General features: G+C 42.1%; 1 protein-coding gene across 1 annotated transcript in view; it reads left to right on the top strand.

Moving 5' to 3' along the window:
* IARS2 (isoleucyl-tRNA synthetase 2, mitochondrial) overlaps positions 1-13,586 on the top strand; it is a 75,491-nt gene that overhangs the window by 60,887 nt on the left and 1,018 nt on the right. Inside the window, exons 18-22 of the mRNA XM_053606384.1 lie at positions 4,492-4,623; positions 5,441-5,547; positions 7,192-7,337; positions 8,304-8,494; positions 12,703-12,847. Coding sequence (XP_053462359.1) covers positions 4,492-4,623; positions 5,441-5,547; positions 7,192-7,337; positions 8,304-8,494; positions 12,703-12,847 — 721 coding nt within the window. The remainder of the gene's footprint in view (positions 1-4,491; positions 4,624-5,440; positions 5,548-7,191; positions 7,338-8,303; positions 8,495-12,702; positions 12,848-13,586) is intronic.

Raw genomic sequence — 13,586 nt, 5'->3', positions numbered from 1 at the left:
TTCCTTAAATTTAGGTCTTTTATTCATCTTGAATCAATTTTTGTGAGTGGGGAAAGGTGCAGGTCCAGTTTCAGTCTTTTACATGTGGATATCCAGTTCTCCCAGCACCATGTATTGAATAGGCATTCTTTCTGCCAGGAATGTTCTTGTTTGGTTTATCGAAGATTAGGTGGCTGTAAGGTGTTAGTTTCATTTCCTAGTTTCCTATTGATTCCAAATGTGTATGTCTCTATTTTTGTGTCAGTACCATGCTGTTTTGACCAGTATAGCCTTGTAGAACAGCCTAAAGGCTGGTATACTGATGCCCCTGGCTTTGTTTTTATTACTAAGAACTGCCTTAGCTACAAGGGGTTTTTTCTAGTTACACACAAAAGGAAGACATTTTTTTTTTTGGAGACACTCTTACTATGTTGCCCTCCGTAGCATACTGTGATGTCACAGCTCACAGGAACCTCAAACTCTTGGGCTTAAGCAATTCTCTTGCCTCAGCCTCCCAAGCACACACCTGCCACAACACCTGGCTATTTTTTTGTTGCAGTTGCCATTGTTGTTGTAGCTGGCCCGGGCTGGGTTTGAACCCACCAGCCTCCGTGTGTGTGGTTGGCGCAGTAACCACTGTTCTCTGGGTGCTGAGCCCGAATAATTATTTTTTTCCAAGTCTTGAAAGTATGATGTTGATATTTAAATAGGGATGGCATTGAATCTGTAGATTGCTTTGGGAAGTATAGACATTTCAACAATGTGGATTCTTCCCAGCTGCGAGCATGGTATGTTCTTCCATTTGTTAATATCCTCTGCTATTTCTTTTCTTAGGGTTTCATAATTTACTTTTAGAGGTCCTTTACCTCTTTTGTTAGGTATATTCCTAGGTATTTCGTTTTCTTTGAAGCTATGGTGAAGGGAGTTGTGTCCTTAATTAGCCTCTCATCTTGGCTCTTAGAAGGCTACTGACTTGTGGACATTGATTTTATATCCTGAGACATTACTGTATTTTTTGATGACTTCCAGGAGTCTTGTGGTTGAGTCTTTGGTGTTCTGTAAGTGTAAGATCATATTGTCCACAAAGAGGGAGAGTTTGACCATATATCATGACCAAGTAGGTTTCATCCCAGAGATGCAATCCTGGTTTAACATACACAAGAGGAAGAATTAGAACACAGAACACTGAAGACTATAGTCTTCATAGGCATATTGCCACCTATGCCTATAGTTGCCTCTATCGCCATCTTAGAAGTGGACATCTTTGTCTGGTTCCAGTTCTAAGTGGAAAAGCTTTCAGTTTTACTCCATTAAGTAAAATTTTAGCTGTAGGTTTGTCATAGATAGCTTTGATCACTTTAAGAAATGTGCCACCTGTGCCTGTAGTTTTCAGTGTTCTAATTAGAAAAGGATGCGGGATTTTTCGAAAGCTTTTTCTGCATCCATTGAGAGGATCATACGGTTTTTGATTTTGCTTCTGTTGATATGGTGAATAATGTTTATAGACTTGCGTATGTTAAACCAGCCTTGCATCTCTGGGATGAAACCTACTTGATCATGATATATGACTTTTTTGAGCTGTAATGTATTGGCTAGGATTTTGTTGAGAATTTTCACATCTATATTCATTAGTGAAATTGGTCTGAAGTTCTCCTTTTTAGGTGGGTCTTTTCTTGGTTTTGGTATCAGGGTCATGTTTGCTTCATAGAACGTGTTGGGGAAGATTCCTTCCTCCTCAATTTTTTGGAATAATATCTGCAGTATGGGAATAAGCTCTTCTTTGACAGTTCGATAGAATTCTGGTGTGAAGCTATCCGTACCAGGGCATTTTTTTGTTGGAAGATTATTGTTTCTTTGATCTCAGTGCTTGAAATTGGTCTGTTTAGGAGATGTATTTCTTCCTGGCTAGGTCTAGGGAGTGGGTGTGATTCCAAATATTGATCCATTTCCTTCACATTGTCAAATTTCTGGGCATAGAGTTTCTGGGAGTATTCAGAGATGAAATACCATAATTCTGTGAGTGAACGTTCTGCTTTCTCTCTCTTCTTTTCTGCTTCTTTAACTATCTAAGTTATCTTAAGAGCTTTGTCCTCTACCTCTGAGATTCTTTCTTTTTTTCTTTTTTTTTTGAGACAGAGTCTCACTATGTCACCCTTGGCAAAGTGCCATGGTGTCACAGCTCACAGCAATCTCAACCTCTTGGGCTTCAGGTATTCTCTTGCCTCAGCCTCCCAAGTAGCTGGGACTGCACATGCTCGCCACAATGCCTGGCTATTTTTTGTTGTAGGTGTCGTTGTTTGGCAGGTCCGGGTAGGATTTGAACCTGCCAGGTCCAATGTATGTTTCTGGCGCCCTAGCCACTGAGCTACAGGCACCGAATCTACCTCTGCAGTTCTTTCTTCTGCATGGTCTAATCTATTGCATCTTTAAGTTCCCTAACTGACTGCTTCAATTCCTTCCGCTCTGCTATATCCTTTCTATATTCTTCATACCATTCATTTCTTATTTGATTCTGTTTTTGGATTTCCTTTTGGTTATTTTCCACTTTCTCAGCAATTTCCTTCATTGTTTTTTGGTTATTTTCCACTTTCTTAGCAATTTCCATCATTGTTTTTATCATCTCTATTTTAAATTCCCCTTCTGTCATTTCTAACATTTCTTTATAGGTAGAATCCTCTGCAGTAGCTACCTCATGGTCGTTTGTGGGGTTGCTCTGGACCTATTTTTCATGTTGCCAGGATTTTTCCACTGATTTTTCCTCATGAGTGTTTTTTTTTTTATCTGTTTCCTTGACCTAATTTTCCTTTCACTTTCTCTTGCTCTTTAAGTTACCGTGCCTCTGGCCTAAGGTTTCGTTGAGTCCTTTTGGTACTGGTTTAAAAGGATGAGAAGATTGAAGAGCAAGAAGGGAAAAACGATTTTAAAAAAAAGGAAAAAGAGAAAGGAGGGGGTGAGTAAAAGGGAATATTGACCAAAAGAAGAGAGGCACAGAAAGAGGGAGACAGGAGTAATGAAGGTAATAGTATGGTACTTTGATCCACACCTTAAAAAACCCCCAACACCTGAGGGTGCTGGGTTGGGTCAGCAGCTCTTTGCCAGCCTGAGCAGACACGGTACCCAACCTTTTCCAGATAGAGAGGAAAGACAAAAATACTATAAATCAAACCAAACCAAACAAACAGAAAACCTTACAAGATAAAATTGGGGGAACAACCAAACAACAGGGGCAGAAACACTAGCAAAAATGAAGTTCTTATTATTAAAGAAGGCAACAATGAAAAATAAAGAAATAAAAAGATCTCTGGGGAAATTGTTGAAATTAAAAAAAAAAACCCAAACAAAGCAGTATATATCTTGCTGAATATTGTCTGGGCAACAGGTGATCTTCTGGGGTATGAGATGCTAATCACAATGCTGATACAGCTGTATGAGTTGGAGACTGGAGGCCTCTGCTGACTTCTTTGCCCTCAAACCCCGCAGTGTTGAGAACCTGAATCTCTCCTCAGCCTGCTTAAAAGACACTTTAAACCATCAACCTTAGCTATGCAGAAGCTTTCCCAGGAAAGCACTTGTTGCTGAGATCTCTCCTGAAGTGGCTGCGTGCTTATCCAGTGTGCCGAAAGCAGCCTTACTCTATATCCCTGAGGGCCGAGTCTGCAAGGCAGCCCTCCCACTGCCAAACACTGAAAGCTCCTCTCTTCCCGGCATCTCAGTCCCAGCCTTTGCCGCTGCTCACAGTCACTGAATCACTCACCCAAGGTCTCCCAGCCCGAGCCTCGCTCTGTGACCCTGAGGGTGGAGCCTGCATGGGCAGTTCTCCCACAAGGCTGCACGAGGCCTATTGCTAAACAATTGCACGAGGCCTATTGCTAAACAATGCTAGCTCCATTAGGGTCCAGCGGCTCAGTTCTAGACCCTGGACAACACTTAAAGTCAACTGCACTCTCATCCAAGTTCTCTCAAGGTAATTCAACCAAGTGCCCAAGTCCAAAAAAAGAAAATAGCTCATAGCAAAGGCTTTCCCTGTCTGCAGTCTCACTGCTGTTGTAGTTACTGCTGTGGCAGCCTTAGACCAAATGCAACCACTTGTCACTTCTCCAATGCTTTTGTCCTCCTCCTAGGGTCTAGAAGTCTCTCACTGTCTCCCTACATCCCCAAAAGGATGTTTCTGGTCAGAGCCCACAAGCCAGAGATGGCCTGGAGTCTTCTCTCTCCATTGTCACCGTGCCTGGTTGCAAAAAAGCTGCTACTTGGCCACCATCTTGCTCCCTTCCCTCAGGTGATTTATTTTCTTGCCTCAGCCTCTCAAGTAGGTGGGACCATAGGTGCCTGCCACAACACCTGGCTATTTTCAGAGGTGGAGTCTCACCGTAGCTCAGGCTGGTCTCAAACCTGTGAGCTCAAGCAATCCACCCACCTCAGCCTCCCAGAGTGCTAGGATTATAGGTGTGAGCCACCATGCCAGGCCTCATGCCTTTTTCTTAACTGCATTCTTTTTCTCACTACGAATAGCTTAGGAATACACTCCGCTTTCTTTTGGGAAATGTGGCTGATTTCAACCCAGAGATGGACTCCGTCCCTGTTAAAAATATGTATGTCATAGACCAGTATATGCTACACTTGCTGCAGGACTTAGCAAACAAGGTAAGTATGAATTAGTAAGCTTGTGGAACCTATAATTTTTAGAACTATGGTATGTTAAAATTTTAGTTTCATGTAAGTAGAACAGTACTTGCTAGAAATAGTAACTATAAATCTTGAGAAAAGTTATATTTGGCACATTTTCAGGTTGGCCTTAGGTTTAAAGTGTTACCTTTCTTAGGTTTTCAAAAGACTTAAGGAAATGGCTGATGGAAGCCAAGCTTCCCTTTGACCGGAGTTGTTTCTTATTATGAGCTTTATTTCTCCAACAACAAAGAATGGAGTTATACTTTATCTGTAGATGTACCCTTTATAATAAAGTATAAAAATAACTGAAATGAGTTCTTATGTGTCTTATGCTTGCTCATTTATATGTAGGCACAAATAATTTGTATATTCTCAAAATTACAAGTGTGTTTGGTCAGTGTACCCTTAAGTCAGAGTTGTGTCCACTGATTATTGTGTAATCAGAAATAAATTAGGCTGTATAAGCAGAAATAAATGAGGCACACACGAGGGGACATCAATGAATTGTTGGTAACCTCCATTCTTTGGTGTTTTAAAAATGGTCTGATTTCATCATTTAAAATCTGATCCTTTCCTTGATGAATGTTCTTTTGGTTCCCAGAGTCGACTAGTCAGTATTTTCTGAGTATAGTCAAATTTGTTATCCAGAAATAACATTCGGAGGATTCTCACAAATTCTTGTGTGTTACCTCCTTTGAAAGATGTTTTTGAAAGGACCGTGTGTTCCGCAGGATGACTTGCATTTCCATCTTCCTATCGTGGCTCCCACATTTATTCTGGCTTTGTTCCCTAGGTTACGGAATCATACAGACAATACGATTTTGGAAAAGTTGTCCGGCTGTTACGAGCATTTTATACCAGAGAACTCTCTAACTTTTACTTCAGCATAATCAAGGACAGGTATGTATGACTCAGCATTAAAATACTCAGCAAATATTTCTTGAGTGTCTACTCTGTGTACGGCAACTGTTGGCTAATGGTGATAAGCATGGAGGGCAGCATGTGTTACGATTGGGTCCAGCCTGATTGTTTGCCCTGCTACTTGCTAGTTTTATGATTTGGAACAACTTCTGCAATCTTAATTCCTTCATCTGCAAAAGGGGAATGTAATACCTGTCTCTTAATATGGTCATGAGAAGGAAAAGCAGTCATGGAAATAATGTGCGTCATGTTGTGCTTGGAAAAGTGAGCGTTCAGTAAACAGTGGCTGCTAAGAAGAGATAATGGCAGAGCACTTGTCAGGAGTTTGTGTATCTTCAGGGGACAGAGAGAAATATATGGGCGATTATATATAATGTTGTGTAATAGTATCTTTGCAGAAGAGGGCTTGATGCTAAGTCCTCATTTGTTGCTCCATTGCGGGTGACAGAGCTGTCTTTATAGTAACTAGTCCAATCTGAGGTGCCAGCCCCAACCCATGAATACTACATGGACCTTCCATAAAGGGACCATAACTCCCAAATCCTGAACCCCTTCACAGCATTGTAGGGGGAGGGGAGGCACATTTTTAAATACCATAAGCTAACTTATTCCTGTCTTTCAGCACTGTAGTCTAGACTATCAGGAGTCCTCAAACTTTTTAAACAGGGGGCCAGTTCACTGTCCCTCAGACCGTTGGAGGGCCAGACTATAGTTTAAAAAGAAAACCATGAACAAATTCCTATGCACACTGCACATATCTTACTTTGAAGTAAAAACCAAAACGGGAACAAATACAATCACACTGCCGCATGTGGCCTGTGGGCTGCAGTTTGAGGACCCCGTTGTTATCTACTTGAAAAACAGGACTGGATAGAGCCCAGCTGTGGGAGCTTTTTTTAAACAGAGTTTCACTTTATTGCCCTCTGTAGAGTGCTGTGGTGTCATAGCTCATAGAAACCTCCAACTGCTGGGCTTAGGTGATTCCCCTACCTCAGCCTCTCGAGTAGCTGGGATTAGAGGTTCCTGCCACAACTCCTGGCTATTTTTTTATTTCAGTTTGGGCTGGGGCTGGGCTTGAACACGGGGCTGGCACCCTACCCACTGAGCCACAGGCACTGCCCAGCTGTGGGAGTTTTTGAGGAGGTGGGCACACCTGACGGGAGGAAAGTGGAATCGAAGATAAGTTGTCAAAAAATTGCATCCAAGGTGGCTCCCGTAGCTCAGTGGGTAGGGCACTGGCCACATATACTGAGGCTGGTGGGTTCGAGCACGGCCCGGGCCTGATAAACAACAATAGAACTGCAACTAATGAATAGCCGGGCATTGTGGCGGGCGCCTGTAGTCCCAGCTACTTGGGAGGCTGAGGCAGGAGAATCACTTAAGCCCAAGATTTTGAGGTTCCTGTGAGCTGTGATGCTATAGCACTCTACCAAGGGCAACATAGTCAGACTCTTGTCTCAAAAAAAGAAAAAAAAAATGTATCCAAGTGTATTTTTTTTTTTTTTGTAATTATAAGATGTTTAGAGCCATAGGATTAGCCAGTATAAGAATAAAATAAACCTGAGGCAGATCCTGTCTTGTCAGATGGTGGTGTCAAATGCTGACTAACTTGTTTTTGTTTAGGCTTTATTGTGAAAATGAAAATGATCCCAAACGACGCTCTTGTCAGACTGCATTAGTGGAAATTTTGGATGTAGTAGTTCGTTCTTTTGCTCCCATCCTTCCTCACTTAGCTGAAGAGGTGTTCCAGCACATGCCTCATGTTAAAGGTCAGGAATGCTTAATTTCTTCTCTGAATTAGAAAGATCCCCAATTAAAGGTGCAGCATCTGGTTTTGGTCATTCAGTAGTTTTTACCTTTACTTGTAGGGCGAAGGATGAAATTGAGAATGGTCTTCAAGCTGTCTCTAGTGCTTTCTGAAGTGTATTAGTAACTTTACAATATTGAGAAATCACTTTTTAAAAATACCTTTACAAATACCTACAAATGTAGGTTTTATTTTTATTTTGTTTTTTTTTTTTTGACGTAGAGTCTCACTTTGTCTCTCTCAGTAGAGTGCTGTTGCATCAGAGTTCACAGCAACCTCAAACTCTTGGGCTCAAGTGATTCTCTTGCCTTAGTCTCCCGAGTAGCTGGGAATACGGGCACCCTGCCACAGTGCTTGGCTGTTTTTTTTTAAAGACAGGGTCTCACTTTTGCTCAGGCTGGTCTGGAACCCTTGAGCTCAGGCAATTCACCTGCCTCGACCTCCCGAGGTGCTAGGATTACAGGCATGAGCCACTGTGCCTAGCCTTATATTTTAGGTTTCAAAACAGAAAATATAGTGCTTTTTAGTGAATATTTTTATGGTAGGTTTTCCTTCCGAATGTATGAAGCTATTATAAAAGTTCGAAACTAGAGAATTTTGGAAAGGGGGAAGGTCATTCATAATCTTACTACCCATAGACAATGACTGTCAGTATTGGGATATTTCTATTTTATTTTTTTCTAAGTATCCTTTTTTGCTTTGAGATCTGATTTTATTATATTTTATCTTTTATTTAAATATAATGTAAATATTTCCCAGTGCTGATAGAAATGTTTTATAAATATTTGGGATGGCTCCATAATATTTCATCAGAAATTATCATGGGTAACAATCCTTGTTTCCCCATCAATGGTCAATATTTAAAGGTGTGAAGCTTCATATACAGTTTAGCATATATGTAAATCAGTTTACTTTTTCTCTTCTTAAGAGCCCAGGAGTGTTTTTCGTACTGGGTGGATTAGTGGAAGTTCTATCTGGAAGAAGCCTGGGTTGGAAGAGGCAGTGGAGAGTGCGTGTGCGATGCGGGATTCATTTCTTGGAAGTATCCCTGGCAAAAATGCAGCTGAGTACAAGGTTATCATTGTGATAGAACCTGGCCTGCTTTTTGAGATAATAGAGGTATGTAGCAATTTGTACCTTTGGAAGTGGCATTAGCATTATACGGCTTCATCTGAAATTTGTGTTTTAAAAATGTCTATCCAAATAAAAACATTTTTCATTTCAGAAATTAGGATTCTTATCTTCTAATCCTGATACTATCACTGATTCTTTGTTTCTCACATCTCTGTGTCCTTTCCCTGTTCTTGTAAAGCATGTGTATGTTACTTTATAGAGATAGGAAAGGTATAATGAGGATCTGTTTAGAATGAAAGTCCTCAGGACTATTTATAAGATACGTGATGTGGAAATCAATGGCAATAGTATTAGAATACATAAAAACTGGGAGTTTCATATTAAGAGTCTGGTTTTCTGAGAATTTTGTCCACTTGAAACAGATTCAAACAAATCCAAAATGAGTTTCCATTTTTATTTTGTGAGATCTGGAGAAAATTCATTTGTGCCAGCAAATTATCACATGCTTCTCAAATCATTCATCCTATTTTTATTTCTTTTTTTTGTTTGTTTGTTTTTTTTTTGTAGAGACAGAGTCTCACTTTATGGCCCTCGGTAGAGTGCCGTGGCCTCACACAGCTCACAGCAACCTCCAAATCCTGGGCTTAAGTGATTCTCTTGCCTCAGCCTCCCGAGTAGCTGGGACTACAGGCGCCCGCCACAACGCCCAGCTATTTTTTGGTTGCAGTTCAGCCAGGGCCAGGTTTGAACCCGCCACCCTCGGTATATGGGGCCGGTGCCTTACCGACTGAGCCACAGGTGCCGCCATCCTATTTTTATTTCTAAAAAGGCTATCAGAAATTTCTTCTTGTGATTCTTAGGGATTAGTTGGCCAGATTGGTTTATAGCTTAACATAATGACTTGAGGTTTTTCTGTAGTCTGCTTAATAAGAGAATTGGCAATGAATATCTCTTTTAAAAATTTACTGGTATTAGGGCAGTGCCTGTGGCTCAGTGGGTAGGGAGCTGGCCCCATATACCAAGGGTGGTGGGTTTGAACCTGGCCCCGGCCAGACTGCAGCAAAAAAATAGACATGAGTTGTGGCGGGCACCTGTAGTCCCAGCTACTTGGGAGGCTAAGGCAAGAGAATTACCTAAGCCCAGGAGTTGGAGGTGAGCTGTGAGCTATGACGCCACAGCATTCTGCTGAGGGCGATAAAGTGAGACTCTGCCTCGAAAAAAAAAAGTTTACTGGTATAATTTTTCTAAAATATAACCATCTCATTTTGGTTGGTAAGCTTAATTTAAATTTTTAATAATAAGAGTGTGTAAAAACTGAGGCTTGAAATAGTGAGTAGGTATAAGATTATTGATAACGAAGAATAAAATAGATCAAGTTCACTTTTTTTTTGAGAGTCCTACTATGTCACAGCAACCTCAAATTTGTGGGCTTGAGTGATTCTCTTGCCTCAGCCTCCCAAGTAGCTGGGACTACAGGCGTCCACCACAGCACCTGTTGTTTTGTTGCAGTTGTCGTTGTTTGGCAGGCCTGGGCCGGGTTTGAACCTGCCAGCCTCGGTTTATGTGGCCAGTGACCTGCTGACTGAGCTACAGGCGCCACCCAAGTTCACATTTTAAAACTTGAAGTTTGGGAAGCTCTGACTGCTTCCTTTATGCACTAGGCACCGCTGAAGCTGTGCCTGATCCAGGTGTACCCAACCTAGTCCTGGGCTTTTTTCCTATGTATTACATTCCTCGGACTTCCTTTGTTCTAAGTCATAAACCGAGAAAAATAGAGCTTGTTTTGTATCATTTATTTTAGGATTTTCAAAAACATGAATGCACGAATGTATTTTCTTTTTCTTTCTTTTTTTTTTGGCAACCGTCTCTCACTATGTCGCCCTTGGTAGAGGGCTGGGGTATCACAGCTCACAGCAACCTCAAACACTTGGGCAGCCTCCCAAGTAGCTGGAGCTATAGGCGCCTGCCACAGTGCCCGGCTATTTTTTTTGTAGTTGTCATTGTTGTTTAGCTGGCTTGGGCCAGATTCCAACCCACCAGCCTGGGTGTACGTGGCCAGCGCCCTACCCACTGAACTACAGGCACTGCCATGAATATATTTTCCTTAGGAATTTACATTAAGTGGCTATCAAGTGGAGTCCTGGTTCTAACAATTGCTAATTGCATAAACTTGTTAAAAACCAAATTAATCTCTTTGAGTCTCTTATTTTCTCATAAGCTTTGTTATTATTTTTTTTCTTTGAGACAGAGTCTATGTTGCCCTTAGTGGGGTGGCTGTGGTGTCATAGCTCACAGCAGCCTCAAACTCTTGGGCTCAAGCAATCCTTTTGCCTCAGCCTTCCAAATAACTTGGACTATAGGCACTTGCCACAATGCCCGGCTATTTAGACAGGGTCTTGCTCTTGCTCAGGATGGTCTTAAATCGTGAGCTCAAGCGATCCACCTGCCTCAGCCTCCCAGAGTGCTGGGATTACAGGTGTGAGCCACTGTGCTTAGCCCTTCTCATAAGCTTTTTTTAAAAAAACAGGAATGTCTTATATTAGCTTTTTTTTTTTTTTTTTTTTTGAGACAGTCTCAAGCTGTCACCCTGGGTAGAGTGCTGTGGCATCACAGTTCACAGCAACCTCAAACTCGGGCTTAAGTGATTCTCTTACCTCAGCCTCCCAAGTAGGTGGGACTACAGGCACCTACCACAGCCCAGTACTTTTTTGTTGTAGTTTTTACTGGTGTTTGGCAGGTTGGGGCTGGATTCGAACCCACCAGCTCCAATGTATGTGGCTGGCACCCTAGCCACCGACATGCCTCACAAACTGCTTTTTTTTTTTTTTTTCCTGAGACAGTCTTACTGTATCATTCTCGGTAGACTGCCATGGCATCATAGCTCACAGCAACCTCAAACTCTTGGGCTCAAGAGATTCTCTTGCCTCAGCCTCCCAAGTAGCTGGACTGTAGGTGCCCACCACAACGCCTGGCTATTTTTGATGGTTGTTGTTGTTCTTGGAGTTGTTGTCGTTTAGCTGCCCTGGGCTGGGTTGGAACCACCAGCTTGGGTGTACGTGGCTGGCCCCCTACCCACTGAGCTATAGGCGCCACCCACAAACTCATTTTTAAAGATCAAAATTACAGGCTGGGCATGGTGGCTCATACTTGTAATCCTAGCACTCTGTGAGGCTGAGGCGGGTGCATTCCTTGAACTTAGGAGTTCAAGACCAGCCTGAGCAAGAGCAAGACCCTGCCTCTTGAAAATAGTCTGGTGTTGTGGTGGGTACCTATAGTCCCAGCTACTAGGAAGGCTGAGGCAAGAGAATCTCACTTGAGCCCACTTGAGCCCAACAGTTTGAGGTTGCTGTGAGCTATGGCACTCTGCCGAGGGTGACAAAAAAAAAAAAATTTTAAAAAATCAAAATTACAGTAAAAAATGTAAAAGTATATACCGGCCATCTAAATACAGTGCGCTTCTGAAGGGTTCTGTGTATCATTCATATCGCCACCATTGTACACCTTGGTAGGCACAGTTCTTTCTTTGGTGAGAATTATCTTAGCTCCTCTCCCAGTGTAGGAAGCATGACACAGGAAAGAAAACCTATGGGCTTTGAGGCTGATAGACCTGGGCTTGAATTGCAGATCTATCATGTACTGGTTGAGAAACTTAAGCAAAGTTAATTTCTCAGCTTGTTTCGTCATTTCTAAAATTAGAATAATAAACACCATATAGGTTTTTTTTGTGACAATTAGAAATAAGATACGTTCAGCATAAAGCAAAGTGAAGTACCTGGCGTAGAGTATATTCTCATTTAATACTGTTGATGGAAATGTTTAGTTTTATACTAGTAAGAACACGATACATTTAATAGCATTAATTCAGGTTGTAGTAGTAGCATCAAAAGGTTCCTCATTAGGGGGTGCCTGTGGCTCAGTGGCCAGGGTGCCAGCCTCATATACTGAGGGTGGCGGGTTCAAACCCGGCCCTGGCCAAACCGCAACAAAAACATAGCTGGGCATTGTGGCAGGTGTCTGTAGCCCCAGCTACTCAGGAGGCTGAGGCAAGAGAATCACCTAAGCCCAGGAGTTGGAGGTTGCTGTGAGCTGTGACGTCACAGCACTCTACTGAGGGTGATAAAGTGAGATTCTGTCTCTACAAAAAAAAAAAAAAGGTTCCTCATTAAGCACAGAATTTGTAGTGTCTATTTTTATAATCCTAGTTTATGGTAAATATCTGATTTAGTCAGTGACTTTTACATATTTACTTCCAGATGCTACAAGCTGAGGAGACTTCTAGTACCTCTCAGTTGGCTGAACTGATGATGGCTTCTGAGACAACTTTATTAGCCCAGGAACCACGAGAGATGACTGCAGATGTAATTGAGCTTAAAGGGACATTCCTAATCAATTTAAAAGGTAAGGAAGAGGTGAAACTAACAAGTGGTATCTGAAGAATAATTATAGGTCATCTCCAACTTTCTAGTGGACCGAATTTATTCTAAAGTCAGATAGATACTTGGAATACATCTTTCCATGGAAATAATGTAAACCACGGCCAAGTTACTAAGCCATCTCTCGAAAGCGTCCTGTCTGATCATCTTAGGAACAGAAAGCTGGAAGAGGGAGATTCCTTTGAATAATAGTCATTGTATGTGAAGTTAGGCTGACTTGTCCTCTTCCCGTTTGGGTCCCTCTCCTTTGATACTTAGTACCCAAGTACTGGTGGGCCCTGCCTATTCTTCCCCAGTATAGATTCTAAAATTTCTACCCCCAATTAAAATATTATCTAGCCATTTTTTTTTTTTTTTTTTGAGGCAGAGTCTCACTGTATTGCCTGCAGTAGAGTGCCGTAGCGTCACAGCTCACAGCAGCCTCAAACTCTTGGGCTTAAGTGATTCTCTTGCCCCCGCCTCCCAAGTAGCTGGGACTATAGGCACCCACCACAACACCCAGCTGTTTTCTTGTTGCAGTTGTCATTGTTGTTTAGCTGGCCCAGGCTGGGCTTGAACCTGCCAGCCTCAGTGCATGTGGCTGGCACCATAACTACTGTGCTACGGGCGCAGAGCCACAACCTCAAACTCTTGCGCTTAAGTGATTCTCTTGCCTCAGCCTCCCAAGTAGCTGGGACTACAGGTTACCGCCGCAACGCCTGGCT

Source organism: Nycticebus coucang, chromosome 10 (genome assembly GCF_027406575.1).
Source record: "Nycticebus coucang isolate mNycCou1 chromosome 10, mNycCou1.pri, whole genome shotgun sequence".
In the NCBI taxonomy this organism is placed as follows: domain Eukaryota; kingdom Metazoa; phylum Chordata; class Mammalia; order Primates; family Lorisidae; genus Nycticebus; species Nycticebus coucang.
The sequence above is the reverse complement of the archived record's forward strand: the minus strand, read 5'-3'. Positions and strand labels throughout refer to the sequence as shown.